Genomic DNA, 19,604 nt, shown 5'->3' on the forward strand with positions numbered 1-19,604 from the left:
CTGGTGCAGCTTTACAAACTCCACATGTCTCAGTAACTCAGGAAACATGGAAAACTGCGACCTTTAAAGTTGCATTTGCATGGTAATAATTCAAAATAGACTTTCTTTATGTGAAGCTTTCCAAAAACAGAGTTATAATGTGCTTTTAGTGTGTCACAATAAGGCAAATCAAAACACAAGCTAATACAATGAAAACGCATCATTCAAAATCACTAAAAAGCTGTTTTGAGAAGGTTTTTCTTTTACAGTTAATCTCATTCTGCACTTTTCAGATGATAAGATGAGGGTTCGTTAATCACTCTACCAGTTCTTAAGTTGTGGTCATATTATCATGTCCTCCTCTGTAGAAACCTGGCATCTTAGATATATGTGCATCATCTCTGTCTTGGTAGTTTCCTGACTGCATTTGAAGGCAGCAGTGAGTGACCGACAGTACACGACCACCAGCGACCAATCAATTGTTTTCATTTGTAAGCATGCAGGCCCAATCAGTCACTTTCATGACAGTATAGACTGCCTGGAGTGTATTCTCTGATTTATAGATGAAAATTAAGCATTTTGTGTGAGTCTCAAATGATTAAAATCTAAAATACAGGCCTATTGTACCCGTATTTTTTACTGAGAGCAGGCTTACTTTTTACCTTTGGCACACAATTTGTTCTCGAACACTAGGTCCAAACAAACAGACACAGGCTGGAAATCTGCACCCCAATTTCATTTTTAATCATCAGCATGCAGCAGACAAAAGAATGAACTGAAAAGTTTACAATCAGCTTTCACTTTGCCTGTCTCGGGTGTGTGTGTGTGTCTGAATTTGTAGGATTTTGATGACAAAAGATGACAGAAGCATGTAGAACTTGAGGCTGAGCAGGAAGTCGAGCTGGAGGAGGGCAACGACCTCTCGAACAAAATGTCTGAATGTCAGCACACACTTTGTATTGACAACTGCCGCCCAATTTGCCTATTGAAGAAGAGATAGCCACGATACTCACTCAAAGAACAAAAACAGCACTTAAATCTTTTCTTTATGTCCATTAGACACATTTATTACAATATTAGAGTAAAGTTTTAGATCTCCTTGGAAAGTCACACCTGATTTTTTCTATTTTTCTGACTTTTTTTGACACTTTTGAGGATCATTTCAATTCTCGTTCACTTGTGCTGTTTGGCTTTGTAGATTTCTTTTGCAGTGCAATTAAAACACTACAGTAATCCCAACTGTAATATTAAATGAAGTGATCTGCTACTTGCAGGTAGAGCCATTGTTATTACTCCACTGAAGCTGTAACAGCCTCGTTTTTAAAGGGCAGCTCTCAGTTTGCTCGAGCCATCAAGTAACTAAAGCCGCGCTCGTCGCTTAAACCCTATTAATCCCTACACTAATCAGGACCTTATGAGGTTTCAGGGTCCAACAAATCATTGAGAAATAGAGAAATGAGCCCTTTCAGTCCAAACACTCCAAACATCATTTGTCAGTGCTGAAACTGTTTGGGTTCTGCTGCACCTGCTTTATTAGTATTATGCGCCTGGCTGACAGGCAAGCTGGCGTAATAATCCACTGTACCATAGCAGAGGCGTCTGCACCAAGTGAGGAAACAACCGGACAAGATTTCCATGTTTCAAGCCATACACAAAGAGCACTTTAGCATATGGCTCATCAACTGATTTCACACCTAAAGCAGATGATATAATTCTCAATTAAAGCTATCACCTGTGAGGATACATCAGCCACGTTCAGCTAGCGAGGATGCAGAAACAGCGAAATGTTTGCACGCAGGGGTCAGTGGCCTTTTCGGCAGCATAAACCGACAGGACACTTACCCTCAAACTAAACACCCTGACCCTGAGTTCCAACCAAGCCCAATCATGTTCAATAAGAGCACGTGAATATCTGCCACGGCACACAGTGTGTCGTGCCGACAAGCTGCCACGACCACAACTAGCCGGAGGACATCACAACTGCATGTCTGGATGCTTGCTGCAGGAGGGCTGCTGCTACTGCTGTGTGAACTCATGATTACTGTCAGTCAAGGATAAAAAAGACAGTTTTCTCTTAAAAAAAGGAATCGTGCAGGTAAGGGTCTCATTTTTAAGCGGACTCATAGTCAAAAGCCTTTTTATTTTTCCTTGAAAGTGGCTGCCTGCTAAAAAGAATAAACGTGCTCTCAAGTGGGATTTAAATTTCGAGATGACTGTCATACACTAATTATTCTGCTTTTTGGATCTGAATGCGCTTTCATTTTGCTTTTCCTAGATAAGTTGACATGCCGACTGGATCAGTGAAATTGCAAAGCATTAAGAAGCTGGGACAGGAAAACCACAGCTATGACTTTTCAGACGAAGGTAATGCAATATTATATTTAATCCTGTACAAAGTCAAATCAAAATGATGAAATCATACAGAGATCAATTTTTTATTTGAATAAAAAAATTGTCAGCTCCAGCTGTAAAATGTAAAAAAGTTGAATTTCTTTTCTCTTCTCCTGTTGCAGAACCAGCTGACTCTTACATGTAAGTATTCTTTGAAGTATCTCATGTGTTTTTGGAGATCACCTCGGATCACTGTTTTCAGATCCACAAACAACTTTTTATAAGTAATATGCATCTGCAGAAACCACTGTTTTTCCTCTGGAGTTTGGTGTCAGCATGGATGTTGTGCAAACATCAGACTGGTTAGGGGTATTCTAATATCTGCGCATGGCGTCACAACTGAAGTGCAGCCACCATCGAGCCAGGATGATTAAAAACATGAGGCAAATTGAAAAAGCAGCTGTCTCATCACCTTAACTAGGGGGGGACTCGACATTTAGTAGCTAGAACCACAGTTATCAAGAAAGTGGAGTTCAGTGACCTTGGCCATGTGTACTTGTGTATATATATATGTATTGTGTGTATTTGAGGCCAGTGTACATGCATTTATTTTGTTCAGAGAACAGTAATCAGTATATAATAAGGGTACAAAACACAGGCTAACAGTGTGTTTAAGTAAATGCTTGAGCTCTGATGACTGAATGCATGAACTGAGGCCAATGAGAAAACACAGTCAAACAGGCCTGGCGTGTTAAGTTTCCAGGGCCACTGTGTTTAATGGATCATCAGTTAAATTAAAGTGGATGTACATGCATGAAGTTAGTCCATTGACGATCTATTAAGCAGTAACTCACGTCAAAGGGATCTTTCAGGCTCATCCATGCTTTAAATCCTCATGCATTTCTTAAGCGTGCGTTTTAAGAAAGTGCTGCAGGGTGTTGGGACGTGTTTAGCGGCTCACGGCGGGTTCTGTGTTCTTCCATGCAGGACGGTGACATCTTCCAAGGACAAGGAGAAGTGAGTAAACCATTGCAATACAGGCTGTGGCTGCTTTTTTCACATTCGCCTCATTTACAAACTGACTGTCCCTTGATTCCAAACAGAGGTGCAGCAAATGAGGAGCAACCAGCCATAAGAGTTGGCTTCTTCCAGCTGGTAAAAGACCTTTTCATTCCATGTATCTCTTACCCTTTGAGAGTGCTATTGCATGTATGTTTTTCACACGTGTGCCCAGTTCCGCTTCGCCACAAGCAAAGACATGCTGATGATGGTGGTGGGGAGCGTGTGCGCGGTGCTGCACGGCTCGGCCCAGCCCCTCATGCTGCTGGTGTTCGGCCTGCTTACCGACACCTTCATCGACTACGACATCGAGCTGAACGAGCTGAGCGACGTCAGGAAGGAGTGTGTGAACAACACGATCCAGTGGAAGAACCAGACGGTGGCGTCGAGCCTGGTCCCGCTGCTGAACCAGTCACACTGGAGCCTCATGGACAACGCGACGCTGGAGGTGCTCAAGCCGCTGCCGGTCAGGTCGTGTGGGTAAGTGGGCTGTGAGAAATGCATGAAGTGGCTTCTTTCAACACCCACTGAAAAGTTTTTCATCTGTGTTTAAGTGTCTGAGCAGTTTTGCAGTCTTCATATATGATTCATTTGCTGTGTCTGTGCTCTCTTCCAGGATTCTCGACATTGAATACGAAATGACTAAATTTGCCTTCTATTATACTGGAATTGCAGCAGCTGTATTCTTGCTGGGATACTTCCAGGTTGGTCTTGAACTCGGCATTGTTTTCATACAAAGACATGCATCCAACTAAACTCGGCACAATTTGATCTGGTCTGACTGTGAACACCTGAAAGCCTCCTCCTGGATCCTGGATTCTGCCTGCAAGCTCGTTTTTGTTGTTTTTTTGTTTAAATGATGTTAACTGCATGGTAACAGATCTTCTGCAAATAGTCATCTCTTCTCTTCTCTCAGGCTATTTCCAACAGTCCCTAAACACTGCAGTTATTAAGCCTTTCTTAACAATCTCGACACCTAACGAATGAACAACTACAGGCTTTTATCCAACCTCCCATTTAAGAGTAAAATCACTGAAAAAGCTCTTTTTCTAACAGCTGAATACCTTCTGTGCCGTGAACAATTGTTTTCTCGATTTAGACCACACAGCACAGAGACTTCTCTTGTTCAGGTCCTGCTAAATGACGCTGAATTAAATGCAGGCAGAGGTAAAATTTCTTAGTGAACTGGATCTCAGTGCTGCATTCAACAAACGTACAAAACATATTACAAGACAGGAAAACTGAGCTGCACTTAAAGTGTTTTCTGAGACTAAATTAGGGAAGCGCCCCTTTAGATGTTTCAAGTTTTATCCTTTGTCAGGGGGTCAGGGCTCTGATGCCATCCTCCTAACCTTCTTGCTTGTATATCAGACAATAAACAGATCTCAGCATGGCCCCTCTTTTACAACAGATCTCCCTGTGGGTGACGGCCGCTGCCCGGCAGATTCAGCTCATCAGGAAGATGTACTTCGGCAAAGTGATGAGGATGGAGATCGGCTGGTTCGACTGCACGTCCGTAGGGGAGCTCAACACTCGCATGTCAGAGTGAGTGGGACGATGGCGACACGATTTCCGTCTCATGGAGCATTCTGGAGTATTGTATGTGTTACAGTGGTTGTATCTGTATTACAGTGATATCAACAAGATCAACGATGCCATTGCGGATCAAGTTGCCATTTTTTTGCAGCGCTTCACCACGTTTGTGTGCGGTTTCTGCGTTGGCTTTGTGAAAGGATGGAAGTTAACACTTGTCATTGTCGCAGCAAGTCCACTGATCGGTATTGGAGCTGGTTTAATGGCTATGGTGAGACTTGATTTGTCCTGACTGAATAGATTTCTCTCGGCTTGAATTGATTTCTCTTGACTTTAATTGATTTTCTCTTGACTTGAATTGATTTCTCTGGACTTGAATTGATTTCTCTGGACTTGAATTGATTTCTCTGGACTTGAATTGATTTCTCTTGACTTGACCTGACTTGAACTCTGTTGACTTAACTTTTTGATTTGACTTGAATTCTCTTGACTTTTTGACTTTCTTGACTTGACCTCTCCCTCTTGACTTGACTTTGTCTCGTCTTCTCCGCCACCTTTGCTTGACTCTGTATTTCCTCTAGTTTGTGGCGAAGCTAACGGGGATGGAGCTGCAGGCCTACGCCAAAGCTGGAGCTGTGGCCGACGAGGTCCTCTCGTCTATCAGGACCGTGGCTGCTTTCGGTGGAGAGTTAAAAGAAGTGCAAAGGTAAAATCTGCCAGATGCAAGTTGAAGATAAACTTTTTCCCACATGTGAATACAGCTGAGGTGAGCTCCACTCCTCGTCGACAGGTATGACAGGAACTTGGTGTCAGCGCAGCGCTGGGGCATCAGAAAAGGTCTGATCATGGGCTTTTTCACCGGATACATGTGGCTGATCATCTTCCTGTGCTATGCACTGGCCTTCTGGTATGGCTCTAGTCTGGTGGTGGACACTCTGGAGTACACACCAGGCACGCTACTGCAGGTATCACACTGACAAAACATGCATTTCTGTGCTTTTTTGGTTTATTATAACCGCTGCTGACAGATTAGCACAGAAGCCGATGGTAAAACTTTTCCTGCTCATCCGAGCAGCCTTTTCCTGTTGGATTTGAGCGTCTGGTTTAATTTGTGACTGGAAGATTTTACAAGCCTCTTGGTGTTTCATCTCTTATAAGCACTCGTTGAATTCCCCCTTTCCTTTATTCGGGTTTTATCACATACACAGACAAAGCTCAGAATAATCACATGTACAATTCCACCGTCATCCTGTGCAAATCTGAATCTGCCACACTGAAAAACACGGCTAGCGTGCATGTGCAACATGGCACCTGTCAGGTTATTGCAGCTATAATACACTGACCTCTTCATTCCAGGTGTTCTTTGGTGTTTTGATAGCAGCCATGAACTTGGGGCAGGCCTCCCCGTGTCTGGAGGCGTTTGCTGCAGGGCGTGGAGCTGCAACCCTCATCTTTGAGACTATTGACAGAGTGAGAATATCTGATGTTACAATTTTGCAAGTTTCTGATCCTTAGAATTTATTTTCACAGCAAATCACTGCTTCTTGTTGACAAGTGTCTTTTTCATATGTGTCAGGAGCCTGAGATTGATTGTTTATCTGAGGCTGGATACAAGCTGGACAGGGTCAAGGGAGACATTGAGTTTCACAACGTGACCTTCCACTACCCCTCCAGACCTGAAGTCAAGGTACCTGCTAACTGAGGGTAGAATTTAATTTCTGGTAACAGCATCAGAAATGTTCAATGTCTCTTTTGTCATGTGATCTCTCCTCAGATCCTGGACCAGCTCAGCGTTGCAGTGAAGTCAGGGGAGACCACAGCCTTTGTCGGTCCGAGCGGAGCCGGGAAGAGCACGGCCATTCAGCTCATCCAGCGCTTCTACGACTCTCAAGAGGGGATGGTCGGTTTGACTTTTGTCAACTCCTGAGATTAAAGAGTCCCTCGACACACTGGCTGCCGCCCCCTCCCTTTAAAGCTTTATTCCAGCCATTTCAAAAATAACCATCCCCCGAGGGTGATAGAAGTACATGATAATCTGTTTCATTATTCAGCCAATGAGTCCTAACAGCCTCATTATTCACTTTTACTGGAATAAAAGGTCTTTGCACACCTTATTTCCTTCCCTTCTGCTTCTAGAGAGGGAAATAGCCACTTACAGCACAATGACGGCTGTGCACAAAACTAACAAACGCACTATATGAAACTAGCATTGCTGCAAAAAAACACCCCCCCCCCCACACACACACACATTATACAGCAAAGCACAACGTCAAGCAAGAACATCATCCATCAATTTGATGGTTGCTCTCTGTGCCCTCCATCTCAGGTGACCCTCGACGGCCATGACATCAGAGGGCTGAACATCCAATGGCTGCGGTCGCTGATCGGCATTGTGGAGCAGGAGCCTGTGCTGTTTGCCACCACCATTGCTGAGAATATACGCTACGGTCGACCCGGCGTCTCCATGGAAGACATCATCACTGCCACAAAGGAGGCCAACGCCTACAACTTCATCATGGACCTGCCGCAGGTGAAGCAGCAGGACATGACACGTGCAAAAACGCACACGTTTAGCAGCCACCTAATAGCTTTCCCCACTATTTCAAATCTGACAGAAATTCGACACCTTGGTGGGTGAGGGTGGAGGTCAGATGAGCGGCGGTCAGAAGCAGCGTATCGCCATCGCTCGAGCGCTGGTCAGGAATCCCCGAATCCTGCTGCTGGACATGGCAACCTCCGCGCTTGACAACGAGAGCGAGGCTATAGTTCAGGAAGCTTTGGACAAAGTAAGTGAAGTCTGTGATGAATTAGCTCCTGATAGAGGCTTAAACATACAAACAACACTGGTGCAAAGTAACGAAATTAACAATCAAAATTGGTGCAGCAGGACCAGAGATTTCCAAAGAGTCGTCTCCCTTGTCAAATCCAGGTGTATTACCCACAATGCAATTCATATATTCCACTGTGTAATGCCATTAGTGGCTAATGTAGCCTGGAGCTGGCCGCAGCTGGACTCTGATGTGTAAAATTGGTGGTGTTTTGCATTAAGAAACAGCTCTCAAAGAAAGAGCTTTAAAGAAACAAATGGCCCTTCATTCATGTGGTCATTAGAGGTGCAGGATAAAGACATTCAATAGAATACAAACATGCAACAAAGATCATTGCATCAGTGTTGAAAAAAAGAAGCAAATTGACCAATTCATAGTATAGAAATGGATAAACCAGGACAGAGTGTGCAGTGCAGATCAATATTTTAATTTCATATAATTGGAGGAGTAAATTCTGCTGCATTTTAAACAATAAGACTTACAAATGAGTGAAGGTACATAATGATAAAATAAGATAAAGAAAACACTTCACAGCTAGCAAAGAGCGTTATTATAGAATACTGAAATAATGTGAATAAAAAGGATTATTAAGCTATTAGGAGTGTATGGAACAACATCTGTTTGCTCTGGTCGTAGGTACGAATGGGTCGCACCACCATCTCTATTGCTCACCGGCTGTCCACCATAAAGAACGCCGACGTGATCGTTGGCTTTGAGCACGGCCGAGCTGTGGAGAAGGGCAAACACGACGACCTGCTGGAGAGGAAGGGCGTCTACTTCACTCTCGTCACCCTGCAGAGCCAAGGAGACAAGGCTCTGAATGAGAAGGCTCGACAAAGTAGGTCCAGCTTCAGGGGGAGGACGTCTTCCATTCTGCTAAATGCTTGCTCTCAGAGATATTCATCCGCATATAGTGACTTTAAGGGTCCACTGATTCCTTTATTGCATCTCTTGCATTAGTGAGTGAGAAGGATGGAGAGCCAGGGAGGATCTCCAGAGAAGGCAGCTACCGCGCCAGCCTGAGGTATCACACAAACACATTACCTCCTGCCCTTTAATCACTTGCTCATTTGCTTCCTGTGTACAATATCTATTTACGTGGTCCTGACTGTGCATCTAAACAGGATTATTACAGCAGTCATTTTGCAGCTGAAATGGAGTTGTGTCATGCCAGAAACTGGTTCCTTCATTTACGTAATTACCCTTTTAAATTTGCTCTGACATTCGGAGCGTTCAGCTGACACTATCTTCCAGAGCCACTTACAAATGGTGCAGCAGCAGAGGAGGCTTGAGGTCCTCTGTCACCACCCTGACAAGCATCCAGTAATGAGTGCAAGAACAACAGTCGAGTGCAGAGACTATAGTCCCGTGTCCTTAGAATACAGCAGCTCACAAACCATCTTTTGACTTGGAAAGTTTTTTTATTCGTGCAGAGCCTCGATCCGCCAGCGGTCCCGATCTCAGCTGTCCAATCTGATCCCAGAGTCTTCTGTTTCCATTGCTGGAGAGCTTGGCCCCAGAGCCTACGCTGTGTCACAGGCAGACAAATCCAAGGTCTGTCTGTGTATGTGTGTGTGTGCATGCATTTTTATATGTGGGTGGTTGAAACAAGAGTGTAAAACCACCAGTGAGTTTTTGTTTTCTGTATCAACCCTCAGAGAGCATTCACAGTTAATAGCTCTTCCTGGATATTCCTGCTCATGTGTATTTGTCTGCGTTAATGCTCAGAACGCCATCCCAGAGGACGATGATGAACTTGTGGAGCCTGCTCCAGTTGCCAGGATCCTGAAGTACAACATACCTGAGTGGCCCTACATGCTGTTTGGATCCTTTGGAGCTGCCATTAATGGAGGCGTCAACCCTGTCTACTCTCTACTGTTCAGTCAGATCTTGGCGGTGAGGTCCAATTTTAATCACACACACACACACAATCACTGTACTGGACCATTTTGTGTGTTTTTATATGTATGCTCCTTATGTTTGTACGTGCATGATGGTCTGCATTAACGCGTTTTTGTACATGTGTGTACAGACCTTCTCGATAACAGATCCTGCGGTTCAGAGGAAGGAGATCGATAGCATCTGCCTGTTCTTCGTCATGGTCGGCGTGGTCTCTTTCTTCACCCAGATGCTGCAGGTGGAGTAGCAGTCTGCTTTAGCGTGACTGATTGCTTTACTGCTACTGCCTTTTACCCCCTGCTTGCGTTCAAGGTTGAGGGAAAGTTGCAAGAGGCCGCCTTTATGTTGGAAAATGAGCGCCTTCTTTGGATGAAAGATTGTCCTACATCCTGCTGGGGTGTTTTATAATTGAGTCATGAGTTCTGACCCCCTGCTGGAGAGGGATGGCAAAGACACGTTTTCACGGAGCATTACATCACTGTGGTGGTATTTTGGATTTAATAGAAATGCTTCCTGCGTGTGTGTCACCAGAGTTACGCCTTCTCAAAGTCTGGGGAGCTGCTGACCCGCAGATTAAGGCGGCTCGGCTTCCACGCCATGCTGGGGCAAGAGATCGGCTGGTTTGATGATCACAGAAACAGCCCCGGAGCTCTGACCACGCGTCTGGCAACTGACGCATCGCAAGTTCAAGGAGTGAGTTACAGCCTCAGTCTAAAAAGATAAGGACTCTGAAAAGTCGTTCAGTCCCGTTTTCAGCGATAAAGTTACAGTTTTATTTAAAAAGCTGATGTGGTGAGATCTGTATCCAGTACAGCAGGCCACTGGTTTTAAAAGATGTTTTGATTTAAAGTGATTTTATTAAAGACGGTGCTCACATCCTGCAGAGTCACGACAGCAACTAATTAAACACATAGACCATTTTCATATGGTACTATTGGCATAACACCTACAGCTCTGTGTTTACAGACAATGGTGTTATTAAGTGTTCCTGAGTCCATGTATTAATCTCCTTTATCCAATCATGTGTTCACAAAGTGGGGAACCTCGCTCCATCCTCGCTTGTGAGCGACTGAGCCTTTCCAGGATGCTCCTCTCATACCCAACCATGATACTATCACCTGTTAGCACTTGTTAGCTGTCTGTTAGCCTATATGTTTATATTGAAATCAACATAAAAATTAACCTACAATTATAAATTTAGTTTTAGCTTCATAGCTTATATACTATGTTTAGTTGTAGGCAAATGTAATGACAATAAAGTTTAATTGAATTTACGGGGTAAACTAAAAATATTTATTTTGTGCATTTTGCCCTCATAGGGAAACTGTGTTGGCTGCATTTTCTGGCCTTAACTGTGATACATTATGTAATGACAATTTATTATTATTTGAAAATCCAACTTTACTTTGTTTTAAATCAATTTTGCTTGGTATCCTCATGTGACGATCGAGTTCAGTAGAGTAACACGACTTCTTTTCCGCTCGTCTTCTCAGGCCACGGGCTCGCAGATCGGCATGATCGTCAACTCTCTGACCAACATCGGCGTGGCCGTCCTCATGTCCTTCTACTTCAGCTGGAAGCTCACGCTGGTCATCCTCTGCTTCCTGCCGTTCATTGCTCTGTCCGGTGGCTTCCAGGCTCAGATGCTCACAGGGTTCGCTAAGGAGGACAAGCAGGCCATGGAGGCCGCCGGACAGGTCGGACACTGTTGGTTTGTACTGCAAACCTCCGCATTTATTCTGTCTTTGGTGACTATTTATCAGTCTCCTGTTACAAAATGCCACAAAAGCATCATCTCAATAATCCTGCGAAACTTTCAGTTGACTGACTGAGGAGATACGAGGCATCTTAACAGCAGTGTCTATTTCAGGCTCCAGGTTTCAGCTCTTCCTCATCACTGTAGAACAGCTCTACAGCCCAGCAGCTCAACTCACATCTCGGTTCAAAAGCATTTTATTAGGGGCTCCAGTAATTTGGCAAGTTAGGAGCAGAGCTAACAATGTCAGGCTCAATTCCAGCTGGCGCCACCCATGCTTAAAATGCAGTTATGGTACTGAAACACACAGAGGAGACGACCTCAGGCCAATACAGTGAAAGCAAGAAAGTTCACAATCAAAGAAAAAGTATTCTGAAGTAAATTTACTATGAACTTTCTTTCGCTATCTTAATCATGCCGATACAGTAAACCTCACCCATCCAAATGAAGTCGATTAGGGGAAAGTTTAATGATCCCTACAGGGCTAAATGGCTTACTGCAGCAGCATAAAATGGGATATGGATAAGAACAGAGCAAATACTTTATCTATATCTTATTCTCTGTTACACATTTAAAAACACACAGGAATTAGATACAGCTTCTATTTTTTTTTAACCCGAGTCCTTTTTTTTTTTGGCAGATTTCCGGTGAGGCGCTAAACAACATCCGCACCATCGCAGGCCTGGGGAAAGAGAAGAACTTTGTGGACATGTATGAAGCCCAGCTCGACGCCCCGTATCGAGCGGCCCTGAAGAAGGCGAACGTGTACGGCGCCTGCTACGGTTTCTCCCAGTGCATCGTCTTCTTGACCAACTCCGCCTCCTACAGGTTTGGAGGTTACTTGGTGCGACAGGAGGGGCTCCACTTCAGCCTGGTGTTCAGGTGAGAGGTCAAGGCCGTCAGCTCTCTGTGCTTCCTCGTCATAAGTGCGGCCCACCACCAGTAGGAAATGTTGGGTTAGCATTAGCAGTAGCTTTAACACAGCTCTGACACAGCTGAAGAAGGGTGAGCAATAACTGGTATCAGTGAGATCACAAGAGTGATGCTGGATCACATTCTGTAATCTTTTCCTGTGAATCTCTTGTGTGTGAAAGCTCTTTGAATCTCATGTGGGAGTTGCGGACTCTGCTGCTGCTAATGAAAACTACTCTATAGAGGTAATTACAGAGTGTAAACTGTTATAGCTGAGAAATGCCAACCATCAAGAGCGTCAAAACCGAGTATTGATTTCATAAATATTTCAAAAGCAGTAAAATCAGTTGTAGAAGGAAGAAGGAGGAAAAAGTATCCGACCCCGTGGTGAGCCAGCAGAGGTAAAAACAGATAAGCTACATTACATTGGTTTCTCCTGCAGGGTCATCTCAGCCGTCGTCACCAGCGGCACAGCCCTCGGCAGAGCCTCGTCTTACACGCCAGACTACGCCAAAGCCAAGATCTCAGCAGCGCGCTTCTTCCAGCTGCTGGACCGCGTGCCACAGATCAGCGTCTACAGCGCAAAGGGAGATAAATGGGTATGAGGGCATTTGCTATGCTATGTGTTAGGTGCTATGATGCCACATTGCACACTGAGCGTATAACAAAGACGATGGATCCAGATGCAAAGACTGATTTATCATTCTTTTATTGCTGGGTTTGTTTTTCACATCGATCATGAAAGGACAGAAGGAGGAGATAAGGAAGGACTGTCAGTCATTTTATCACATATTGTAGATAAAAATGAATAACAAGCACATTTAAAAGATGTAACCTGCTTCTGAGCTAACCTCCCACCGCTGTGTTTTTCAGGATAACTTCCAAGGGAACATTGACTTCATTGACTGCAAGTTCACCTACCCCACCAGGCCAGACATCCAGGTCCTGAATGGGCTGAACGTGTCCGTGAAGCCCGGCCAGACGCTGGCCTTTGTGGGCAGCAGCGGCTGCGGGAAGAGCACCAGCGTGCAGCTGCTGGAGCGGTTTTATGATCCTGACCAGGGCAGAGTGGTGAGAAGGACACGCCGCTAAATACTGCATACGTACACCGAGTGTATGGAGTACACACTGTAAATGGTACAGCTGTCAGGTCCTGCTTTAGGCTGCGGCAAGTAGAGGGAGATATCGTACTTTTTACAGCTCTACATTTATTTAACAGGTTATAATAACGAGTTGCTTTTCAGATTAAGAGTTCACACACACACATATATACAATGCACACAGACAGAGCTCAAAGGAGAGACTATTATTGGACTGACATTTGCCAGGTGGACACAAACACGACTCCAAATGCATGATAATAGGAAACTGTTTGCTAACTTGTTAGCCATATTAAAGTGTATAAGATGATGACTGTCAGTCATCTTTTTTCCACTGAAAGTCAAGCACTGCACACCGCTGATTCTGATACATGACATATTTTAGAAAAACATAAACCTGCACATTAAGGATCGGGAGAATTCTTTGCATATTTCAACAAGGATACGTGCAAACGAGAGGTTTGACTTTAAAAACAGCCAACTTTGTATTGTCAGAGCAGGCGCTGACCTTTATGGAAATGTCAGATTATTCATTCTGAAATGAATAAGTCATACGTACTCTCAGCTTATACTCACGAGGCGCACTTGTACCTTCACTGTATAAAAGTAAAACCTGTAATTTGTCAAAGTCAAAGAATAATTGCTGGACATTTGGCGACTTGGTGATTGAAGTATTTCTGACTCTTATGTGACGTCATTTATCCATCAGACATTTATGCTGACTCTGCGGTTTACTTTAAAAAGGGGCGCTCCACCCAGGATGGAGGTTTGCCTTTGTGCCAGTGAGGAATCCCTGCCAAGATTCAAATGGCCTTAATTGAGTTGGAAGTGGTTTGGAAACGCGTCGTCCTGATTCTCTGTCCGAGATTTAAGAAGGACAGCATCACCTCTGCGTAGTTTGGAGAGAAATTAGAGCAGAGATGGTGTTATGATGACTCATTAGGTCGATTGTATTTCCGGTCTTTGATTAGTAGATTGCTTTCTTCTAATGACAAAATCAATTTCTTCCCGCAGCTGATTGATGGTCACGACACAACTCGCGTCAACGTGCCCTTCCTGCGCTCAAAGATTGGCATCGTGTCCCAGGAGCCCGTCCTGTTCGACTGCAGCATCGCAGAGAACATCAAGTACGGCGACAACTTGAGGGAAATCAGCATGAACGAGGTCATATCCGCCGCCAAGAAAGCCCAGCTGCACGACTTTGTCATGGCGCTCCCTGAGGTACTGTGGACGTTCTGTTCGGGGTGTTTGAGGTGAGTGGAGGCAGAGCAGGTGAGGCTGAGAGGAGGTTTATTCTGTGGGTTGACCGCAGTCAGTCAGCAGGCAGAGGCAGCGATCGTGCACAGAACACAGATGATCTGGGATCAGGTTATGGGAGACAGGCTGGTATGCTGTACATACACACTGGGGTTGATGAGGGACAGGTGTGGCTTTTCAGGTGAGTGTGACCTTCACGCTGTACCTCATCTCACCACTAGGAGTCCTCAGTGCCACTAAAAGTTCCAGCTCAGAGTTTCCTCTTAAGAGCTTTTCACAAATCTGCTGAGGGCAACTTTTACCGAGCCGCTGAGAGACGGTCCACAGTGATTGGTTGCTGAGGCAGGGGACAGGTCTGTGAATGTGGAATAAAATATTCATCAATAGAGACTAATCTGCTGGCTGATTTACAGTATGTGTGCTCTCTGGATGCATTCACTAGTTTGAAATTGGTTCTGACAGCTTTGGGGAAACAGCTGGATGTGAAAGTTATGTGACGTCAACAAACCCAGTCGACACAACTTTCTATTTTAGGATTAGAAATCAATGAAATCGTGACTTTAAATCAGATGAAATTTATTTGATGTGGATCTAAAAGCAGAAATTTGGCCTGGAGACATGTGGTTTACCAATATTAGTGTTACTGAAGGTTTAACTGCAGTAACAGATTTAAATCAGTCTAATGGAAAAGAGCACAGTTGTAATTTGATGAATAAATTAAGCTTTCAGATATTAAAGAACTGTGACAAAGATAAGTAGTGTGTGGAACGTTTTACAGTCTAAACTTGTAGGTGCTGCCTGGTGGACAAGCCATGCAAAGCAGACCTAGTTTAGCATCTCTGTGCTGAAATGTCTTGTTGCTTATCAGTGACATTTACACTGACAACAATGAATCTGCAATAAACTATGATCAGCCTGCCTTTCTCTGTATCTGTGCAGCACTGATCTCAGGCAAGTTTCTCTTAACTCAGCCTGTTAGCAGCTACGTTTAGCCTTCGGATGTTTTGTGCACGCGGTCCGAGGTGACGGGCAGAGGTGAGAAAGTCTGAGGGCGACATATGGAAAGCTCCATTAATAAAGAGCCTCGGGGAGGAAAGAGAGGTCTGAAGATGAAAGTGTGTGTGTGTGGGGGGGTGTCGCCTCATGACATTTTGTTGCTGTTGCTTATTGCTTCCACAGCTGAATCCAGATAACAGTCATCACTGCCTGTTGATTTTTTTATGAACTCAGAGAAAAAAAATTAGTGAAGGCGTTTTCAGCTTCAAGATAAATAAAGATGTCCAAAGGAGGATATGACTCGCCGTAACATTTTGGACATTTGATATGGATGTTCTTCTTTCCGCCTGCCTCAGAAATACGACACGAACGTCGGCGCCCAGGGTTCTCAGCTGTCTCGCGGTCAGAAGCAGCGCATCGCCATCGCCAGGGCCATCATACGTGACCCCAAGATCCTGCTGCTGGACGAGGCCACCTCGGCCCTGGACACCGAGAGCGAGAAGGTACGCTTCATTACGCTGCGAGCAGCACGCCGTCGTTCGCTGAGTCAACAAACCACGCGACGGTACGGTGCAGCTGCTTGATATTCTCCGGGCTCGGAGAGAGAGGCGAGCCGGCAGTTAATTATTATTATCATTAACGTCTTTATCATTCATCATCGCTATTATTATCACCAGCAGCTCACAGTTCATACCAAGGCTCCAGCAGAGCCTCTTTAAGATGAATATGGTCTGTGGGCCCACGCAGTAGCTTCTCCTGCTCTAAAAGGCTGAAGCACGCTGAGGACAAAGAGGTGTCTGCAGCTCGCTGAGCCACTGAAGCACTCTAATGATAGCAATCAACCCATGATTTTTGTGAAATTGCTGTAATTGTGAGGTTCGTGTCTCTGCTCCGCCTCCCTTCAGCGATGCTTCATGTGTGTGTTTTTATGCCCGTGACAGACGGTGCAAGACGCCCTGGACAAAGCCAGAGAGGGACGGACCTGCATCGTCATCGCCCACCGCCTGTCCACCATCCAGAACTCTGACATTATCGCCGTCATGTCCAGGGGCTTCGTGATCGAGAAGGGAACGCACGACCAGCTCATGGCCCTGAAGGGAGCCTACTACAAGCTGGTTACCACGGGAGCACCAATCAGCTAACTGCTCAGGGAAACGGCAGACAATTAGCAAGGCAGCCAAGAGAAACAAATGCAAGGAGCAGCGTTATTGCTGTACGTGCCATACTTTAGATCACAAAGTATGAAAAAAAAAGAAGAAACACCTATTCACTCGTGCAGTATTTATTTCAGGTAGGGGTCTTGTCATGAAGAGAGGGGTGATGTTCAGTTATACACATTATTTTGGGGGCATTTTAAGGTAGTTACTCATCGTCTGTCTGTCTGTCTGTCTGTCTGTCTGTCTATCTCTTTGATACTGGCTCTGTTCCAGTACCCACATTTGCAGTCTGGAGCGCAGTACAGGAAGTCAAAGCTAAGAGTATCCCACACTGTCCTGCACCAAACCAGCCTTTGGTTAGTGGTAGTGTGCCTTTAAACTGGTTTCACGAACACAAATGAACAGACATGAAGGAGCTGAACTACCATTCTGCATTCAGCCTGAATAGTTTTACAGCATTCATGTCCAAACATGACGCAAAGTCTCCACAGATCACTTCCTGGACTCTTATTGTAATATAGAAAATCTGTTCTTCTTTTTAAATGAAAATAAATATTTATATATAAATAAATATCTAATACCATATCATTAAATCAGTGGTTTATACAAAATACATCATTACGTCATTCAAGGTACAGTAAAAGGGGTTAGATGAGAAGATAAATATGAAGCTAGAGCCAGCAGGTGATTAGCTTAGCATAAAGCCTGGAAACAGTAGTAAACAGTTAGCCTGGCACTTCTATTTAACATATATAGCATATAGCTCCAGTAAGTATTTATGTTTGTGTAAAGAGTGAACAAATGTGATATAACATGTTAATTTCTTTTAATTTTGAAGTGCTAACTTGGCCAGAGCTAGCTAGTTGTTTGCCACTGCCTCCAGTCTTAAGGCTAAGATAAGCTAATCAACCGCAGCTGTGGCTTCACATTAGCATTGATATGTATATTTCCCCAAATGTCAAACTATGCTTTTTAACATTTTATTTGACAGAAAACTTTAAATAATCTGATGTAATGTCTCTTATGTACAGTCGACGAAGTGCTTCTCGATAATTTAATTGAATTGCTTCATGATTTGCTCCTGAATGTGTGTTTTTCATGATTGTAGCTGTAATGTTGTGTGGACGGGCCTATTTTTTTATGCTTTATGTGGAAATTAAATAAAAACTTTCAGTGTCTGAGCTTGACTGATTTACATTAAATATCATTAGAAGTGCTGATGTCTGTGTGGGTGTTGTCTATGACCTACCTGTGTGGTGGTGTTCATGCAGTCCTGTCAGTCAAATGTCTGCTGTCCTGTATCTTTTTGTTGTAGCCGCACACCTCCACAGGTGTTGTCAGTTAAGCTAATTACACCTCTGCTCAGGTTGAGGCTGGGTGGAGACATGCTGCTGGTGCAAAAGGAGAGTCAGAGAGATGTCAATCAAATCTGCCCACACCCACAGAGTCCTGAGAAGACTTGTAATCAGTCAATTCAACGATAACACCTGCTTGGCTTTAGCATAGGTGCGCAGTGTGGTCCAATTAAGGAAGCTACTTTGAAACTGGTGGTGCGTTCAAGGACATTTCACCATATTGTAAACTGTAAAACTGTAAAAGTGAAATAATTAAAATAGAATGTAGAAAGACACATAAAGCTTACTATTTTCTTGCCATCAAATTGGTGAAAAATAATTCAGTAATTTAATAATTGAAGTTCTTATTTTTACACTAAAGAAGCTAGCTGACCTGAAAAAACTGCTAGCTAAACAAACTGAGCACTAGCCTTTCCGGCTAGCCGCCCAACTCAAGCTAACTTTCTCATACATATAAAGTGCATGATAGCTGACTTTGCTAGCATTAGCTTGTTGGCTAGTATGCTACTAGTAGAGTTTATGGTATGGATGACTAACATTAGTTGCCCTGGCTGGTGTTGTTTTATGACAAGTTAGCTTTATTTTCTAAACTCAGCGGAGGTTATGGATTAATATAAAGCTTTAGATTTCTTTTTACACATTTTATTTAACTAACATTATTGTATGTGGTTATTTACATATTGATTTTATTAACATATAAGCTTCACTGCCTTTCATCAGTTTTTGGGCTCCACTAAATGAGAGAAAATGGCTCCTGCGTTCAGCTGCATTGCCACATGATGATAAAATATCTTTGATGGAAAAACAAAGGCAGGGAAATGGTCACTGTGATGGATTTCATATCTCAGGCATCTTTCTCAGCACCCTGGCAGAAATGAATACAAATAACATGCCGCCTGCAAGGCACTGAAAGGAAAGCCACCTAAAAATGAATGGTATGCTTTGCAACACCCTGTTAAGTCAATGAGATTTGTATTTAATAGGCTAGAACATGCAAAATCACTGGCGTAGCCATGTAATTTTAAATCAGGAATTTCGTTTTCTAGCTGTCAGTCAGTTGTTCAAATGGCAAGATGATATGCTCGTAATAAACACAGAGAAGGGCTGTCAGTGTTACTCAGTAGCAGCATAGCCAGGCACAGCCGCATTAAAACCTGCTGCTCTGAAAGGCCTTCCACTGAGACACATGTTGGGAAAATGCATGGCAGGGCGTCCTGCTACATGAAGATAATGCTGGATGGCAGCATTTCAGGGCTTAGCCGTTTATAGCAGAGAGCTGCTGTAGGCCTCTCCTTCTGCGTTTTCACTTGCATAAACTAAACCATGAATAAACAGTTTGATAGCAACACAGCTACTTAAGAATGAATTCTTGACTCTGACGAGAATATTTAATTTGACGCCACTGCCTGATTCTCTATTTCCTGTTAATGTGTGTTGATGCC

At 43.9% G+C, this 19,604-nt stretch overlaps 1 protein-coding gene across 1 annotated transcript; it reads left to right on the forward strand.

The window, feature by feature from the left end:
* The first annotated feature begins 2,264 nt into the window (after positions 1–2,264).
* Positions 2,265–16,792, forward strand: LOC121627140 (bile salt export pump-like). Its single transcript, XM_041965828.1, has 28 exons — positions 2,265–2,343; positions 2,493–2,511; positions 3,298–3,327; positions 3,414–3,465; positions 3,545–3,849; positions 3,986–4,073; positions 4,781–4,914; positions 5,002–5,173; positions 5,484–5,608; positions 5,693–5,867; positions 6,259–6,372; positions 6,479–6,589; positions 6,677–6,802; positions 7,229–7,432; positions 7,518–7,688; positions 8,367–8,568; positions 8,691–8,754; positions 9,164–9,284; positions 9,459–9,626; positions 9,763–9,867; positions 10,161–10,322; positions 11,123–11,326; positions 12,026–12,267; positions 12,740–12,896; positions 13,171–13,368; positions 14,412–14,618; positions 16,007–16,153; positions 16,592–16,792. The coding sequence occupies exons 1-28, from the start codon at positions 2,265–2,267 to the stop codon at positions 16,790–16,792; spliced, it is 4,083 nt and encodes a 1,360-aa protein (XP_041821762.1).
* The last annotated feature ends 2,812 nt before the right edge of the window (positions 16,793–19,604 follow it).

Source organism: Chelmon rostratus, chromosome 24 (genome assembly GCF_017976325.1).
Source record: "Chelmon rostratus isolate fCheRos1 chromosome 24, fCheRos1.pri, whole genome shotgun sequence".
NCBI lineage: Eukaryota > Metazoa > Chordata > Actinopteri > Chaetodontiformes > Chaetodontidae > Chelmon > Chelmon rostratus.

Bases quoted from the DNA above. Each gene is read 5' to 3' on its own strand.
- LOC121627140 (XM_041965828.1), top strand. From the start codon at position 2,265: ATGCCGACTGGATCAGTGAAATTGCAAAGCATTAAGAAGCTGGGACAG. The intron at 9,868-10,160 runs GTGGAGTAGCAG...GTGTGTCACCAG, and splicing joins TCTTCACCCAGATGCTGCAG to AGTTACGCCTTCTCAAAGTC. The intron at 10,323-11,122 runs GTGAGTTACAGC...TCGTCTTCTCAG, and splicing joins ACGCATCGCAAGTTCAAGGA to GCCACGGGCTCGCAGATCGG.